The sequence below is a fragment of the Aotus nancymaae genome, unplaced genomic scaffold (genome assembly GCF_030222135.1).
Source record: "Aotus nancymaae isolate 86718 unplaced genomic scaffold, 86718_ANA_hifiasm-v0.15.2.pri h1tg000040l, whole genome shotgun sequence".
Classification (NCBI taxonomy): Eukaryota; Metazoa; Chordata; class Mammalia; order Primates; family Aotidae; genus Aotus; species Aotus nancymaae.
In genome coordinates, this window is record NW_026988454.1 from 58,834,181 (window position 1) to 58,849,015 (window position 14,835).

At 37.6% G+C, this 14,835-nt stretch overlaps 1 protein-coding gene across 6 annotated transcripts in view; it reads right to left on the minus strand.

Annotated features, from left to right (window-relative positions):
• Positions 1 to 14,835, minus strand: part of AFG1L (AFG1 like ATPase) — a 251,746-nt gene that overhangs the window by 61,970 nt on the left and 174,941 nt on the right. For all 6 annotated transcript variants that reach the window (XR_010336653.1, XR_002478506.2, XR_010336654.1 and 3 more), the window contains exons 9-10: positions 14,495 to 14,565; positions 14,138 to 14,238 (exon numbers count right to left, since the gene is read on the minus strand). Coding sequence is in view for 2 of the 6 variants with exons in the window: in XM_021670497.2 (XP_021526172.2) it covers positions 14,138 to 14,238; positions 14,495 to 14,565 (172 nt within the window). In the remaining 4 variants the exon portion in view is untranslated. The remainder of the gene's footprint in view (positions 1 to 14,137; positions 14,239 to 14,494; positions 14,566 to 14,835) is intronic.

The window sequence follows — 14,835 nt, forward strand, 5'->3', positions numbered from 1 at the left end:
TAGAAGTTTATGACATAGATGTATGTATATTAACTTTTTCTGTCTTTCAGCTTAAGTACTCATTAATTTCCCTTTGCCTTGATTTAAAAAAACTAATTCTGTGTGTATATGGTTGTGTGTATCTGTACACACATATCAAATACTTTTTGGAATCAGATAAGACATAAATAAATCCATGCTAAAATTATTCTATTTCTGATTAAAGTTTATTTCGTCTGCTTTTAGTTAAACAGGAGGCAAAAGAGAATCAGGGAAATAAAATGTCAGTAAGAACTTCAGGTAATAAATAACAGTGCCTCTTTTGATTTTGTTAGTTACCAAGTATATACTGAGCATCCGTCAGTAGGGAGAGATATTCTTAGAGAAGGTGGGTTTTCAACAGAGGGAAATAGCCCAGTGTAGGGAAGTAGAAATCTATTTCATGAACACGAAATTGAATGGAATTTGGCATAAAGGAAAAAGTAGTCTGAGAAAGACAAAGCATCCTTGGCTTTAGAAAAGCAGTGAAGGAGGAGATTAAGAAGTGCATTGCAAATGCTGCAGTTTGGATGATATGACTATACAACTATTTGGATTTATATAGGACATGATAGGGAGACAATGCAGAAAGTTCAGGAAAGAAATTGACGATACAAAAACACATGCAAGATGATTTTTATATTCACAAGTAAATGTGTATAGTAATTTACAACTTACAGTTTTTCACATATGCTAAGGCTGAAAAGCAGTAAGATTGGGTTATTAGTAACTTTATGATAGTGGCTTATTATATTAAGACCGTCTATAAAGTACATCCAAACCCTAAGATATTACCAATTTAGTAAATGAGACAAAGTCTCATTCTGTCACCAGGTTGGAATGGCATAATTGTAGCTCACTACAACTTCTGCCTCCCGGGTTCAAGTGATTCTCCTGCCTCAGCCTCCTAAGTAGCTAGGATTACAGGAGTGTGCCACCATGTCTAGCTAATTATTGTATTTTTAGTAGGGACGGGGTTTCACCGTGTTGGCCAGGATGATCTCGATCTCTTGACCTCATGATCCACCCTCCTCAGCCTCCCAAAGTCCTGGGATAACAGGCGTGAACCACCGTACCCAGCCTAGTAAATTACTTCTATGTTTTAAAAGTCTTCAGTAAAATGGTGAGGAATTTGTATTGTTCTTCCTGTGCCTTTGATTAAAGTATACTAGTCCTCTGGCTCTGTTTCCTTCCATTGACTCTAGTGAAAACATAATTTTCAACCCCACCCACACCCTCATCTCTTCCTTTTTCTATGTCAGTTCAGATGATGTCATTGACTTCTTTAGGCTCCAAACTAACACATCTTTATAAATGACTTCTAGATCTTAATCTTCAGTCCTAAATTTCCAACTGTTTGTAAGCCCTGTTCTCCTACCTCTAGCATTTTGATTTGTCTGTTAAGAGTCCTGCCATTTCTCTGGTCGTCCAGACTGAAACCGTTGGAGCCCTAGGTGGCTTGTCCTCATCCCTGACCGCCTCCATGACCAATCCTCTGATTTCTCTTCTATTTATCTTGTCCTGTGCAATCTCTCAAGTATACCTGGTTTGTGCCCCTCTTCAAGGGGGCAATTAGGAGCTGAACTCCAGTCCATACTCTGCCCAGCCATGTGCCCTGATGAGGGGCATGGTAATTCGAGACTGTATTCTGGATATTTGTGTATGACAGGTTGTGGAGACTTGGGATTCTTAAGTATATTAATTTTTGTTGTTTTTGCTATGTTAGCAGGTAATTAACTTGGTTAGCCTCAAACTCCAAACTCTGTCTTCTCTGTAATGGATAGTAGCAAAAGTCTCCTTTCAGCTTTTTTTAGGCTTAGCTGTGCATGTATATTTCATAGGTCAGCCCAAAATTTGGGCGGAGTTTATAGGAAAAAATTCAGGCTATTCCTCCGTGGTTCTCTCCTTTCCCAAATTTTTCCTTATACGTTCCAGCTGCTATGGTCACTGATTTGCTCTTCTCTGGTTCTTCGAGCTGAAACCTGCAGGTTTCTACTGAGTTTTAGACGTCCGTAGAAGACCAACTGTGATCTGCCTTCAGGAAAAAAACTATAAAAATGAGAAATTCACCAGTATTAATCCTTTCTTCCAAGTGTTGACTGTGCTGCACTTTTTCCCTGCTTTTGATAAGCAGTGCCTTCTAGATTGTTATTTTTTAGATTTTGTCCAGAGTTTGCAGATGTGATCAATAGGTAATTTGATCAAAATTGAGTTACAAAAGAGTAACTCAAAAGGAGTTACTCTGCCATAAATGGAAGTAGAACCTTCCTGAGTTTGTAGTTCTCTGAATACACTCTGTAGTCTCCAACTCTGCTTTTTATTGATTGTTTGTTTGTATTCCCTGGAGACAGAATCTCGCTCAGTTGCCCAGGCTGGAATGCAGTGGTGCAATCTTGGTCTCCCAGGTTCAAGCCATTCTCATGTGTCAGCCTCTGGAGTAGCAGGGATTACAGATGTGTGCCATCACACCCAGCTAGTTTTTTTGTTTGTTTGTTTGTTTGTTTTTTGGTATTTTAGCAGAGATGGGGTTTTACCATGTTGGCCAGGCTGGTCTCAAATTCCTGAGCTCAGGCAATCCACACACTTCAGTCTCCTAAAGTGCTAGGACTGCAGGCATGAGCCACCATGCCGGGCCCCAACTCCGTTTTTCACAGAAACATTAAACTTCAGAGAAGGAAGAGATCATAAAGATTGCCCTCATGACCTCTTTTGCTTAGGAAAAACCAAACAGCTACAACCTTATACTCACCCAACCTTTGCACCAACAGAATCTCAACCTTCCAGGCTTCAAGGCCCAGTTCCACTTTGATCATCCACAGCATTCTGGTCATACTGATCCTGTAGTTCTAATTATAATCTGCCTCACATTCTAGTGATTGATGTGCTGATCTCATTTTCTCTTCTAAATTAAGACTCTGTAAAATTGGAGACTATTACTCATCTTGGTACCCAATACAGTTCCTAGAAATATGCCAACTTTCTATTAAGCATCCTGTAAATATTTGGTGGATGATTAGGAGAAGTGTGATAAAATATTAAAAGGGTAGGACTTGTCTGTTACCCTGCATAAGGGAACAAACAAATATCTAGCATGTTAGTTTATGTAACCAAGTTTCCTTCTGAAAAGAAGGACCTTCCCAAGAGGAGATACTATTTCCTGGCCCATTGGATGTGCTGGTGAAAGTTACAACTTCTCCCAGAGTATTCTGCCCCATTCATCTTCATAAAACATTACTCTAGGTACCACGTTCCTGCTCAAAACCTAAAATGACTCTCCGGATTATGGTAAGAAGACTCTATTTCTCTGCCTGGTTTTTATGGTAGAATCTGTCTGAGATCTGTTTCATCTTCATTTCCCTTTTCTTCCCAGTATGCGCTCTGCTCTCATTAGGCATCTGTCTGTCCCCCTAAAACAAGTGATGCTTGGCTTCCGATTATGGTTGAATACTTTTACTCTATTCATCTAAATTCTGCTCACCTTGCCAGGTCAAGGTCAATTTCCTCTTTAAATCTTATATCTTGTTGGAGCCTTTCCAACCCTTAGCATCCTTACTTTGAACTACTAATACACTCATAATATATGTAGTTAAATAGTGAGCACAGCTCTTTAAAGTAGACTATTACAGCTAAAAGAATGACAGATCAGTATTCATCAAAATTAATGCTATAAAAATAAAATGAAATAAAATAAAAGGCATGACAAAAATATGCTGATCACATCACACATTTCACAAGTGAGGAACTTGGACCCAGAATGGTGAAGTGGTTAAGTGATCTGCCTAAGGCAACTCAGCTAAATGGTATCTTTTTGATGGGAGAGTCAGAGTCTTGCTATTTTGCCCAGGCTGGAGTGCCGTGACTATCCTCAGACGTGATCATAGCACAGGACGGCCAAGAACTCCTGGACTCAAGTGATCCTCCTGCCTAACCTCCCAAGTAGCTGGGACTCCAAGTGTGTGCCACAGGGCCCAGTGTCAGCTAAACGGTATTTGAGTAACGACTGGAATTTATATTTTCTGACTCAGTTGGGCCTCTTTCTACTCTGCTACACTGTAAAATAATTGGCTCATGTTATTTTCTTTACTATACTGTAAACTCTTTGAAAGAAACTTCTTATATACTTCTTTTATATTCCTCATAACATAGGCATGCAGATATAGAAGTAGTCAAGAAATAGTTGCTGACTGGCTGGGCGTGGTGGCTTGCTCCTGTAATCCCAACACTTTGAGGGGCTAAGGCAGGTGGGTCACTTGAGGTCAGGAGTTCGAGACCAACTGGTCAACATGGTGAAACCCCGTCTCTACTAAAAATACAAAAATTAGCTGGGTGTAGTGGGTTGCGCCTGTAATCCCAGCTATTCAGGAGGCCGAGGCGCAAGAATCGCTTGAATCCGGAGCAGAGATTGCAGTGAGTCAAGATGGTGCCACTGCGCTCCAGCCTGGGTGACAGGATGGGACTATGTCTCACAAAAAAAAAAAAAAAAAAAAGGAAAAGAAATAGTGGTTGACCATTAAGTCAATGCAGTAATCTTGGAGAGTTGGATCTTACATAGCATATATTTCTTGTAACAATAAAAAAGAAAAGAATGAAGTAATATTTAACCCTAAAATATGTGAAAATCTTATAATTCTTAAGATATTATGGCTCCTTTGCTTCTTTCTAGTTTTTTCTCAAAATCTTTTACCTGACTCAATAATATCTTCACCAAACCATTTTTTTGTTAAAATAAAACAGTATATTCTAACAATTTCCAAACTTTTTTCCATAAAATGTATTTCAAAGTGATAAAATAGATTATCCTTATTAAATATTCTAATTGGGAATGTACTAAGTAATTATTAATTTTGAGTCAACTGATCTAATCTGGGGGAAGGTACTAAGGAAAATATCAAATCATACTCTATGACAGGAAACAAACACTTAAGGATTGCTTGATAAAAAAAATTTCTGTTTAAGAAAAACCAAGCCAGTAGATAGGTTAGCAATGGGAAAACCATCAGTGTGAAAGCTTTTTTTAAAAAAATCAAACAAGTACTTTTAAAGTGTTTTATATTCATATTCATTGGTTGAATTAGACTTTTCTTCTCTCAGCATTTAACCAATCTCTTCATATAGGTCTTCTGTTTAAAGAGCTAGTCTTAATTATTATTTAGAACTCTGATACATTTATTATTAAAAGCAAAATGAGATGATTTACCTTTAAATTAAAAACAAATTCTATTTAAAAAAAAATTAATGACCATGGGCATGGTGGCTCATGCCTGTAGTCCCAGCACTTTGGGAGGTTGAGGCAGGGTGGATTGCTTGAGCCCAGGAGTTCAAGACCAGCCTGGGCAACATGGCAAAACCTTGTCTCTACAAAAAAATACTAAAACTAGTTGGGCATGGTGGTGTACACCTGTAGTCCAATCTACTCGGGAGGCTGAGGTGGGAAGGACGACTTGAGCCTAGGGGGCTAAAATTGCAGTGAGAAGTGATCACACCACTGAACTCCAGTCTGGGCAAAAGAACAAGACCCTGTCTCCAAAAAAAAAATGTTGTTTTTTTTTTTTAATTCATATTTCTTAATCTTTGTACTTCTAAATCATTGTCTCAGCAAATGAATGACATATTCCTCTCAAAGACTGAGGCAAATCTTAAATATTAGTTTATCATACTTTCCTAGAGTAGAAGTGACCTTAAAACAAACATGAGGACTTGTGTCTACCACTAGATCCAATCCTCAAAAGAATGTTACTCCTAAGCCAGAGAACATATTGAAAGTACACAGCTTTTGCCACACTTACTCTTCCATTGAGACCCTCTGAGAATCCCTGGGCGTTTTATCCCCATTACAGGAGAAACAATATTTTTGAATCACTTCAGCTAAGAACATGACATAAATATATTCACAGAAAATGAAAGCATATTTTCTCCCTCAGAGGAGCTTGAGGCTTGCAGAGCTTAAAATCTGCAGCCCTGAGTAGCATCATCTAAGAAGCTGCTCTTGCCTCAGTTTGGGAACAGAAGCTGGGCAGGACTGTCCAGCCTCACTATGTGTCCTATTAAAGAAAATCTGCCACTGAAGAAAGGAGAAGGGTGTTCTCTTTATTTCTTCGAATCCCTCTTTACTCCCTTTTCATCATGGAAACATTCACAATTATTCTAAGAGGCTATAGTTTTCAAATTTCTAATCCAGACCCTCTTTTTCAGACATTTCTTTTTTCCTTTAAGCTAGTAAAATACAAAAACAAACAAACAACAACAACAACAAAAACTCAACAACTTTTAACCCAATATACAGTGATTTCTTTGGAAGACATAAATCAATCAACAATTAGTAAAAATGGATCCCTCAATCCAATCTCCAGTCTGTTTTTTTTTTTTTTTTCGAGACAGAGTCTCTGCTCTGCCACTAGGCTGGAGTGCAGTGACCGCGATCTCGGCTCACTGCAAACTCCGCCTCCCAGGTTCATGGGATTTCTCGCCTCAGCCTCCCGAGTAGCTAGGACTACAGACATGCGCCATCACGCCCAGCTAATTTTTGTATTTTTAGTAGAGATGGGGTTTCACCATGTTGGCCAGGATGGTCTAGATCTCTTGACCTCATGATCCATCCACCTCGGCCTCCCAAAGTACTAGGATTACAGGCGTTAGCCACCACGCCCAGCCTCCAATCTCCAGTCTTACAGAGAGTTCACTTTTTCTTTTATGTACAAAATATCAGAACAAAATAAATTCAGATAAGAAGTTACTTGCGTACATCTTACTTTTTAAAATCAAATTATAAGTCGATTATGGGATTTTATTCCAAAAACCTTCTTTATCATTCTGAGGAGTCATGTGAAATAGGCTAGGTCTAGGTGTGTATGGTAAAAATTTGCACCTATCTGAACATAACCTATATTTCTTCTTACATATTTAACTACATTCCCCAATTTCGCATTACAAGGCAAGTGGATGACTGGGGTTTTGTAGGATCCAGTGTTGGTTGAATGGTTAGATAAAATGACCCTTGAGGCACCTTGCAACACCGTAACTATGACTCTATAGTTTAAGGATTGACTAGTAACATGGACAGGGAAAGACAGACAAAAGACTTATGGCTCATACTGGATTCATATTCCTCCCTACAAGAATTTGACCCATTCTCTATTAAGCTCTTTGCAATCTCACTTCTGCCCTCCCTGTCGCTATGCTGTGGCCAGGCTGGCTAGCTGCCTTATTTGGACATGGCAAGGCTAGAGGTCAGGAAATGTGGAAAATGAGCACACACAGATCAGCAATGCTACAAAAATGGTTTTGCTGCTGGGAAGGTAAAAGGTCAAGGAGATTCCTGGGCTGCCTCGGCTCTGGTGATTAATGCCCTTCTTCCCTGATGCTAATCACCACTGTTGTTGGCATCTCAACACCATCAGCCTTGACTCTTGGCCAAGTAGTAGAGATAAAAGCTATTCATCCTTTTAGTATTATATTTACTGAGAGTGAACGAAGCACAGGACACAAACCAGAAGTAGCTCCCAACCAGTGGTTTCATTTGGAATAAATCTAAATAAAGCATAAAAAAAGAAAGAGAAGGGAAATGTCACTTAAGAACTCCCTGAGGGATACTATGTAGCACACTTAAAAGTCTAAGAATATATACACTAATATGATATAATCAAGATTAATAGACAAATGGAGGCCAACACACTTATCTGATGGACTTCCATTTATTGAGTACTAAAAACCAAAGAAGAAAGGTAATAAACAAGAAGTTGATAGTGAGCAATGCATATACCCATGCATATGCATCAATTGATATATTTTTCTTCCTAGACTTTCTGCAAACACACCTGGCCACCTGTCATTATTTTTAAGACAGAAATAACAAACTGCTCTTGCAAACAGTTACTTGTGAGCACAGTTATCGGTTGAGGAAACAATTTTCTGCAGGTGTTTGCAGAAAATTATATTTTTCAATAAGGAAAATTCAGGTCTAGTCAGTTTACTCATTAAGCCTTTAGAATTCAGCTTTGGCTTGCTTTCTTTCGGTAGAATTCTTTCATTTTTGGTCCATGAAAGTTTAACCCTAAAGCAAGGAGTTCTCAAACTTTTTGGCTTCATCACTCCTTTACACTTTTAAAAATTATTGAGAAACCCAAGGAACGTCTGCTTATATGGGTTATCTCTCCCAATGTTCCCTGTAATAGAAATTAAAACTGAGAAAAATTTTTAAATATGTATTAATTCATTTAAAGTAACAATTATAAAGCCATTATAATAAGCCCATCAAATCAACACAAATCACATTTTTATAAAAAGTAATTCTATTTTTTAAAATGAAAATAACTAAGAAGAATGACACTGGTTTACATTTTTGTAAATCTCTTTAGTATCTGGCTTAATAGAAAATAGCTGGATTCTCATATCCATTTTTACATCCAATCTATTGCAACTCAGTTGTTTGGATTGAAGTATATAAGAAAATCAAGCCTTGTACGGATACATAGTTGAAAGAGGGAAATGTATTTTAATAGCCTTATCAGATAATTTTGGATATTCTTTGATGCTATAGGAAAACTGGACAAGAAGTTACTGCCGAAGAGTACATGGTGGAAAGGAGGAAAAAGAATAACTTTAGGGTAAAAGAATACCTGGCAAACACTATCTCAGGTAAATGTGATGAAGGTTAGCATCAATAGTTATAAGCCATGTTGACAGTATGAATCCTTGACATGATGTGATGAAAGTAGTACTTGATCTCTGTGGTCTATTCCCCAAAGACCCTAATTCCAGTCTAATCATAAGGAAAACGTCAGACAAATCCCAATTAAGAAACAGTTTACAAATACCTAACTAGTACTCCTCAAAACTGTCAAGATCATAAAAAACAAGAAGTCTGTGAGAAACTATCATAGCCAAGAAAAGCCTAAAGAGACATAACTAAAGGTAATGTGGTATTCTGGAACAGAAAAAGGATATTAGGTAAAAACTAGGGAAATCTGAAAAAAGTATAGACTTTACTTAATAATAATGTATCAATATTGGTTCATTAATTGTAACAGATATACCTTATGAATGTAAGATGTTAATAGGGGAAACTAGATTAAGAAGTATATGGAAACTCTCTGTACCAGAGTCTTGATTTTCTATAAGTCCAAAACCACTCTAAAAAAAAAATAGAATCTATTAAAAAATTTTAGCTTGAAAAGAGGTCATTTTTTAAATGTTAGTTGCAATGTAAAACTGAAACAATATTAGTATACTTCTTGAATTCCACTATATTAAAATCCATTCGTCTTTCCTACACTTCAAGTGGATCTTTTGCCATGTATGATTTTGTAAGAGCATGCATTGGTTATTGTAAAGTATTGGTTCAATGAGTTATGTAAATCTTCCAAATGTTGACACATTTAATTATACAATTATCCGAACATTGCATGTGTTAATATCACCATCAATCTTATCTGAAAGATGTTTAAGAATTGGGAAGCTGTCAAGCTCATGACGGCAGAAACAAGTTTTCCAAAATTCTAATTTTCACTTGTTTGCTCAAATTTTATCACTGGCAACAAATATTGTCAGTTGTTTTCCTTGAAATGACAGTCTTATTTCATTCATTTTCAAGAAAATGTCTGTCAAACATTGTGAGAAAATGTCTGCCAAATCTGAATAACCATAGTTTGTCTGTCACTCAGTCTTCCAAGTGAAAATGGTATTCTGTGAAAACAGTGGCTAGTTCAGCTTGCAACTCAAACAACCATACACGTGCTTTTCCCCAGGGCAGCCTTCATATTTGATACAGAGCAGAAGTGTTTTACTATGTGTACTTCCCAATTCATCACAAAGAATATTCAAAAGACATGTTCTCAAAGTTGAGATTTAACAAAATAATTTTTACTGCTTATTTAAGGATATTCTTAAATGGAACTGGGTTATTTATTTATTTATTTATACTGTGAGTATATGATCAGTGAAAAGGTGCTACTGCCTTGATTCCTGCTAAGGTGCCAGCGGTTTCACCCATCATTGCTTTTGCATCATTACTGTAAATACTACCAGTGTGAAAAAGGCAAGAAGTATTACAGAGAGGAGTTTAGATTCTCAGGACCCCTGAAAGGGTTTCAGGGACCCCAGAGGTCTATAAGCCACACTCTGAGAACCACTGCCTTAAATTACCATATTTCTGACTTTTCCACTACCCTCAGATTAAAGCAAGTAGCTGTATCAAGGTAAGGAAAGGAAACCTGAAAGCTCATGTCATGTCCACAGAAATGGATCTATTTCATTTTCCTTTGCCACAGCTGTGATATGGAGGGAACAGCAGGGAACAAAGACCACCCAAACATATTCTCCTCCACCCTCCCACACTTCTCTAAGGTAGCACTTCCCAAACTTTGTCATATTATGACAGGAAGAGAAAATATTGTTTTCAATGGGCAAAGAGATTAGGCTGCGTAAGGCTTGGGGCCCCTTGCCTGGAGGCACAGACCCTGGAGGTACAGCCTTCAGAAGGGCAGAAGGGTTTGTATCTGTACCCACTCCCAGTGGATATGCCAAGGCACATGAGTTGAGCAGGTCTGTATTAAGCTCTTCAACACAGAGGGAGGCTCTCAGGACTGGAGGATGTCTGTTTCCCAGCCAGCTTCATGTTCCATAAAATTCTTAAAGCTTAGCTCAGATGTGAGAAATCACAAAGTATCTGATTACACTTTATTTATTGTTGTTGTTATTGTTGTTTGTTTATTATTATTTTCTTTTTGAGACAGAGTTTTGCTGTCACCCAAGCTGGAATGCAGTGGTGCAATCTAGGCTCACTGCAACCCCAACCTCCTGGGTTCAAGCGATTCTTGTGCCTCAGCCTCCTGAGTGGCTGAGATTACAGGTCCCTGCCACCATGCCCGGCTAATTTCTGTATTTTTAGTAGAGACGGGGTTTTGCTATGTTCAGGCTGGTCTGATCTTCTGACCTCATGTGATCTGCCTGCCTCAGCCTCCCAAATGATTACACTTTAAGATAGAGGCCAAAGTATATTAAAGATTGAGGCATAACTTGTCCAGAACATCTTCAGATACAATGTAGTAATTCAAAGCACAGGATCTGACTCCCAAACTACCAAGGAGTCGAAGCTCTGGCTATACCACTTACTAGCTGTGTGACCTTGGGAAAGTAACTTAACATCTTGGTATCTCAAATTATCTCAATTTTGTATGAATTTTGTATCTTGGTATCTCAAATTGTATCAATTTTATGTATAAAATTGGTATAATAATAGTGCCTACCTATTATAAGTATCAAATGAGTTAATATATAACAGTGCTTAGAATGATCCCTGATGCATGGCTCTATTATTATCATTATGTATGTTATATTATTATTATGTATGTGTTACAGGGTCTCCTAACTTGGACTGCTTCTCTGAACATGACAGTACTGAATTATAAACTTACCAAGAAAGAGAATCCTATCTCATGATAGTGGGTGAGTAAAAAAGAAAAAAAAAAGAGAATCCTGGAGATACCAAAAGGCTAAATGTTAACCTATAGGATTACGAATCCAAGGAACTGTGCTTGAAACAGTGAGGGAAGAGGTGTGCAAGGAGCAGAACATGCCAGGCTTTTTCATTTTACTTATGGCATATGTCAAGGGCTTCCAATCTAAACCTCCTTTTACCTTATCAAGACACAGGTAAGTTTCTGTATTATTTTTTCCTTGGAAGGGGCCATGGCTCAAAAATAATCATGATAGACTGTTAACCAATCTACATCTTGCCAAAGATTTTTTCATGATGGTATCAGGTGGTTGGACTAGTCTCGGGCTTCAAGAGCCTTCTAGAAAATGAGGATGATCCAAAACTGAGACTGTCCCAGACACACCAGATGTCTGCTTCTTTACCTTAGGTTAGATGTGTGTTTTTTTTTTTTTAAACTTAATGGTTTTTGGCAACTATTTAGCCTGACTCATAAGATCATTATAACTCATTAAGAGTTTTAGGCTACATCTGAAGTTGAGGGATTTCAATTGTCCTCTTCATGCAAGAAATCAGTAACCGAATTGCAGTTACAAGGTTGCAAAGCAATGCAAAATCATCATAACAAGAAAATAGTCACCAATGAACTAGCCACTTAAAAACTTAGCCCTTCCTCAAACATCCCTCACAGCTTAACACTGGGACCTAATCCCACTTACCACGTCAATGCCTTTTGCAATGTCATTCAATGCTTATGAAATGTAGTAAACACCCCAAAATTACAGTCTAGATAAAGAGCAAACCTGTCCATGCAAACTCACTGACAAATGAAGATCTGGCCAACTTGGAGAAGAAAAAAAATCAACAAATAATGACACCACAAAAAGTTCAAAAGAAAATAATTGACAAGGCTGGGCATGGTAGCTCACATCTGTAATCCTAGCACTTTGGGAGGCTGAAGTGGGTGGATCTCTTGAGGCCAGGAATTTGAGAACAGCCTGGACAACATGGTGAGACCCCATCTCTACAAAAACCTTTTTAAAAAACTAGCCAGGTGTGGTGTTGTGTGCCTGTAGTCCCACCTACTGGGGAGGCTGAGGTGGAAGGATTGCCTAAGCCCAGGAGGTTGAGGCTATAGTGAACCATGATCATGCCAATGCACTTGTTCATTGTTTAATCTAAGAGTTTAGTTTGTAGTTGCCATTATAATCCAAACTTTTATCAAATAAGATAAAATGATTTATTTTTATAAGCATTATTTCATTTTTCAAGATAAAGTCTCAATCTTCTTCCCCATCACCCCCGATAACAAATAAACTGAAGATTTTGGTCCCCAATAAATGGCCTTTTCCTGTCACTAAGACTCCTAAAACAATGAGCATATTGTAAAAATGTAGATAAAACTCAGTATCTGCTCCAAAAGAGACCATCTTTGCCTTCCTCCCCCAAGATTCAACAGGCTTTTCTTGTTTCCCCATGGGGTCCTCTGCTGCAGAAAGTGGAGGAGCTTCATCTTTTGGATATACAAGATTCTTCTCAAGTTTATTTCTCTTGCAAAATGAGTAAAACCTAAGTGGGAGCCTTAGTAGAATTTTGTCAGGAGATGTTAGGTTATCAGGACCTTAAAGATCGATCCAGGAGAGGTCTGAAAGGTCCCTATCACCCAGAATGACTTTCACTAACAGAGATCAACATTACCACCCTGTCAGAGGATCCTCATTGATCCTAAACTTTACTGGTTCTGAAGTGCTAAATAATTACAAACTGAGTTAATCTCTCTGTCTTAAAAATTATAAATTTACACTGGTTAGAAGTAATTAAGTGACTAGCTTTAAGAAAAGCACTTATAAAATGGCCGCAGGTATAAGTATTTTGTCTTTTTCCTTACTGAAAAGCAACTCTTCTTTAGTTACCTAAAAGTGAAGCTAAAACAGAGACCAGCTAGAATGATAAATTAAGCATGTCAATCGAGAAATTATGCTTAAAATTATATCTGATTTGGATTTGTTTTCCTCAAGATTTGCAATCAATAAGTACTTTGAATATCCATTGACTACTGATAATTCCAGAGCTTTTAAAAGACAGAATTCATATCTATAATGAATCTGCTGTCAAGATCTTTCTCAGTTATATGAATATGTGCATATACAGGTAAATGTTTTTTCTTTGTTGAACATATTATTTATTATATAATATAGATGTCACATTATAGAAATTCACCTTCTTTGACCCTGGCCCTAGTAGGTCTGATATTATGGCAATAACAAATGGGTAGTGAGTACAAGGAGTGGAAATTCTTTTATGCGATGCTTCCTTGGATCATGCTAGCATTATTTTATCTTCCTTTTTTCCACATACTAACCCTCACCTCAAATATTTTTCCAAACTCTCTTACGTTTGACTTTTACAAAACAACTCCCAAACTGATTTTATTTTTGCTTCTAGCAACAGTTGACAGTTCTCTCTGCATTTCTAATTTTGCATTAGAGCTCTTTTAAGTGCAAATTTTGTGCCAATATCTATAAAAAGTACATGGCAAATATAGATGAGTATTTCCCTTAATAAGACTTTTAAATTGGTTCTGACTCTGTGAATGATATTTTAAAATCTGAAATGGGCAGAGAGGAAAACATGAAGTATTTTAACATGTGAAAAGGCCAGTGAGTCTGGACGTGCCTGGATACTTACTCTCTCACACAGCTCTTCAAATGTGCAGTCGGCAACGGTTCCACAGGCTTTATTCAGGCGCAGCTCTCTGCCTTGCACTTTTAGAATCCTTGGTCTAGTTACTATGGGAACATGAACAAAGACTCAATCTTGTCTGGATAATTACTATAAAATTCATCTCTTACAGATAGGAAATGCATAGCTTGATGAATAATAGCACATGATTCAACACATAAATTAGACAAAATGCTGATACAATGACTGCCACTTGAGCGTGGCATCAACCCATATACAGCAATGGAACTTATTAATTGGTCAGTGGAGATTGGGCATTGTGTTCTAAATGTATTCTCTTTCAAGAGAAATTAACTTACGTACAATCATTTTGTTTCTGAGCCAGCTCATCAAACAACTTATCCATGACAGCCTCCACATCAGCTTCACTTGTGCTACAGTGAAAAGAATAATAGAATATGAAATTAATAACACTTGAAGCCAACATCAAACAGCTGCCTGAGCCTGCTTAGCTTTTTGCCCATAAAAAAAATGAACAGGATGTTATGCTCTAAATACAAACATTAGATTTAGAATACACTTAAAAGCAGAGAATATTAACTCTCAGGTAGATGATTCTGCCTTATTTGCATACACTGAAAGACTTCTGTGCTTCTAGCTGTTTCCAGTAATGAGACGATACAGGCAGAGTAAATCCATTAATA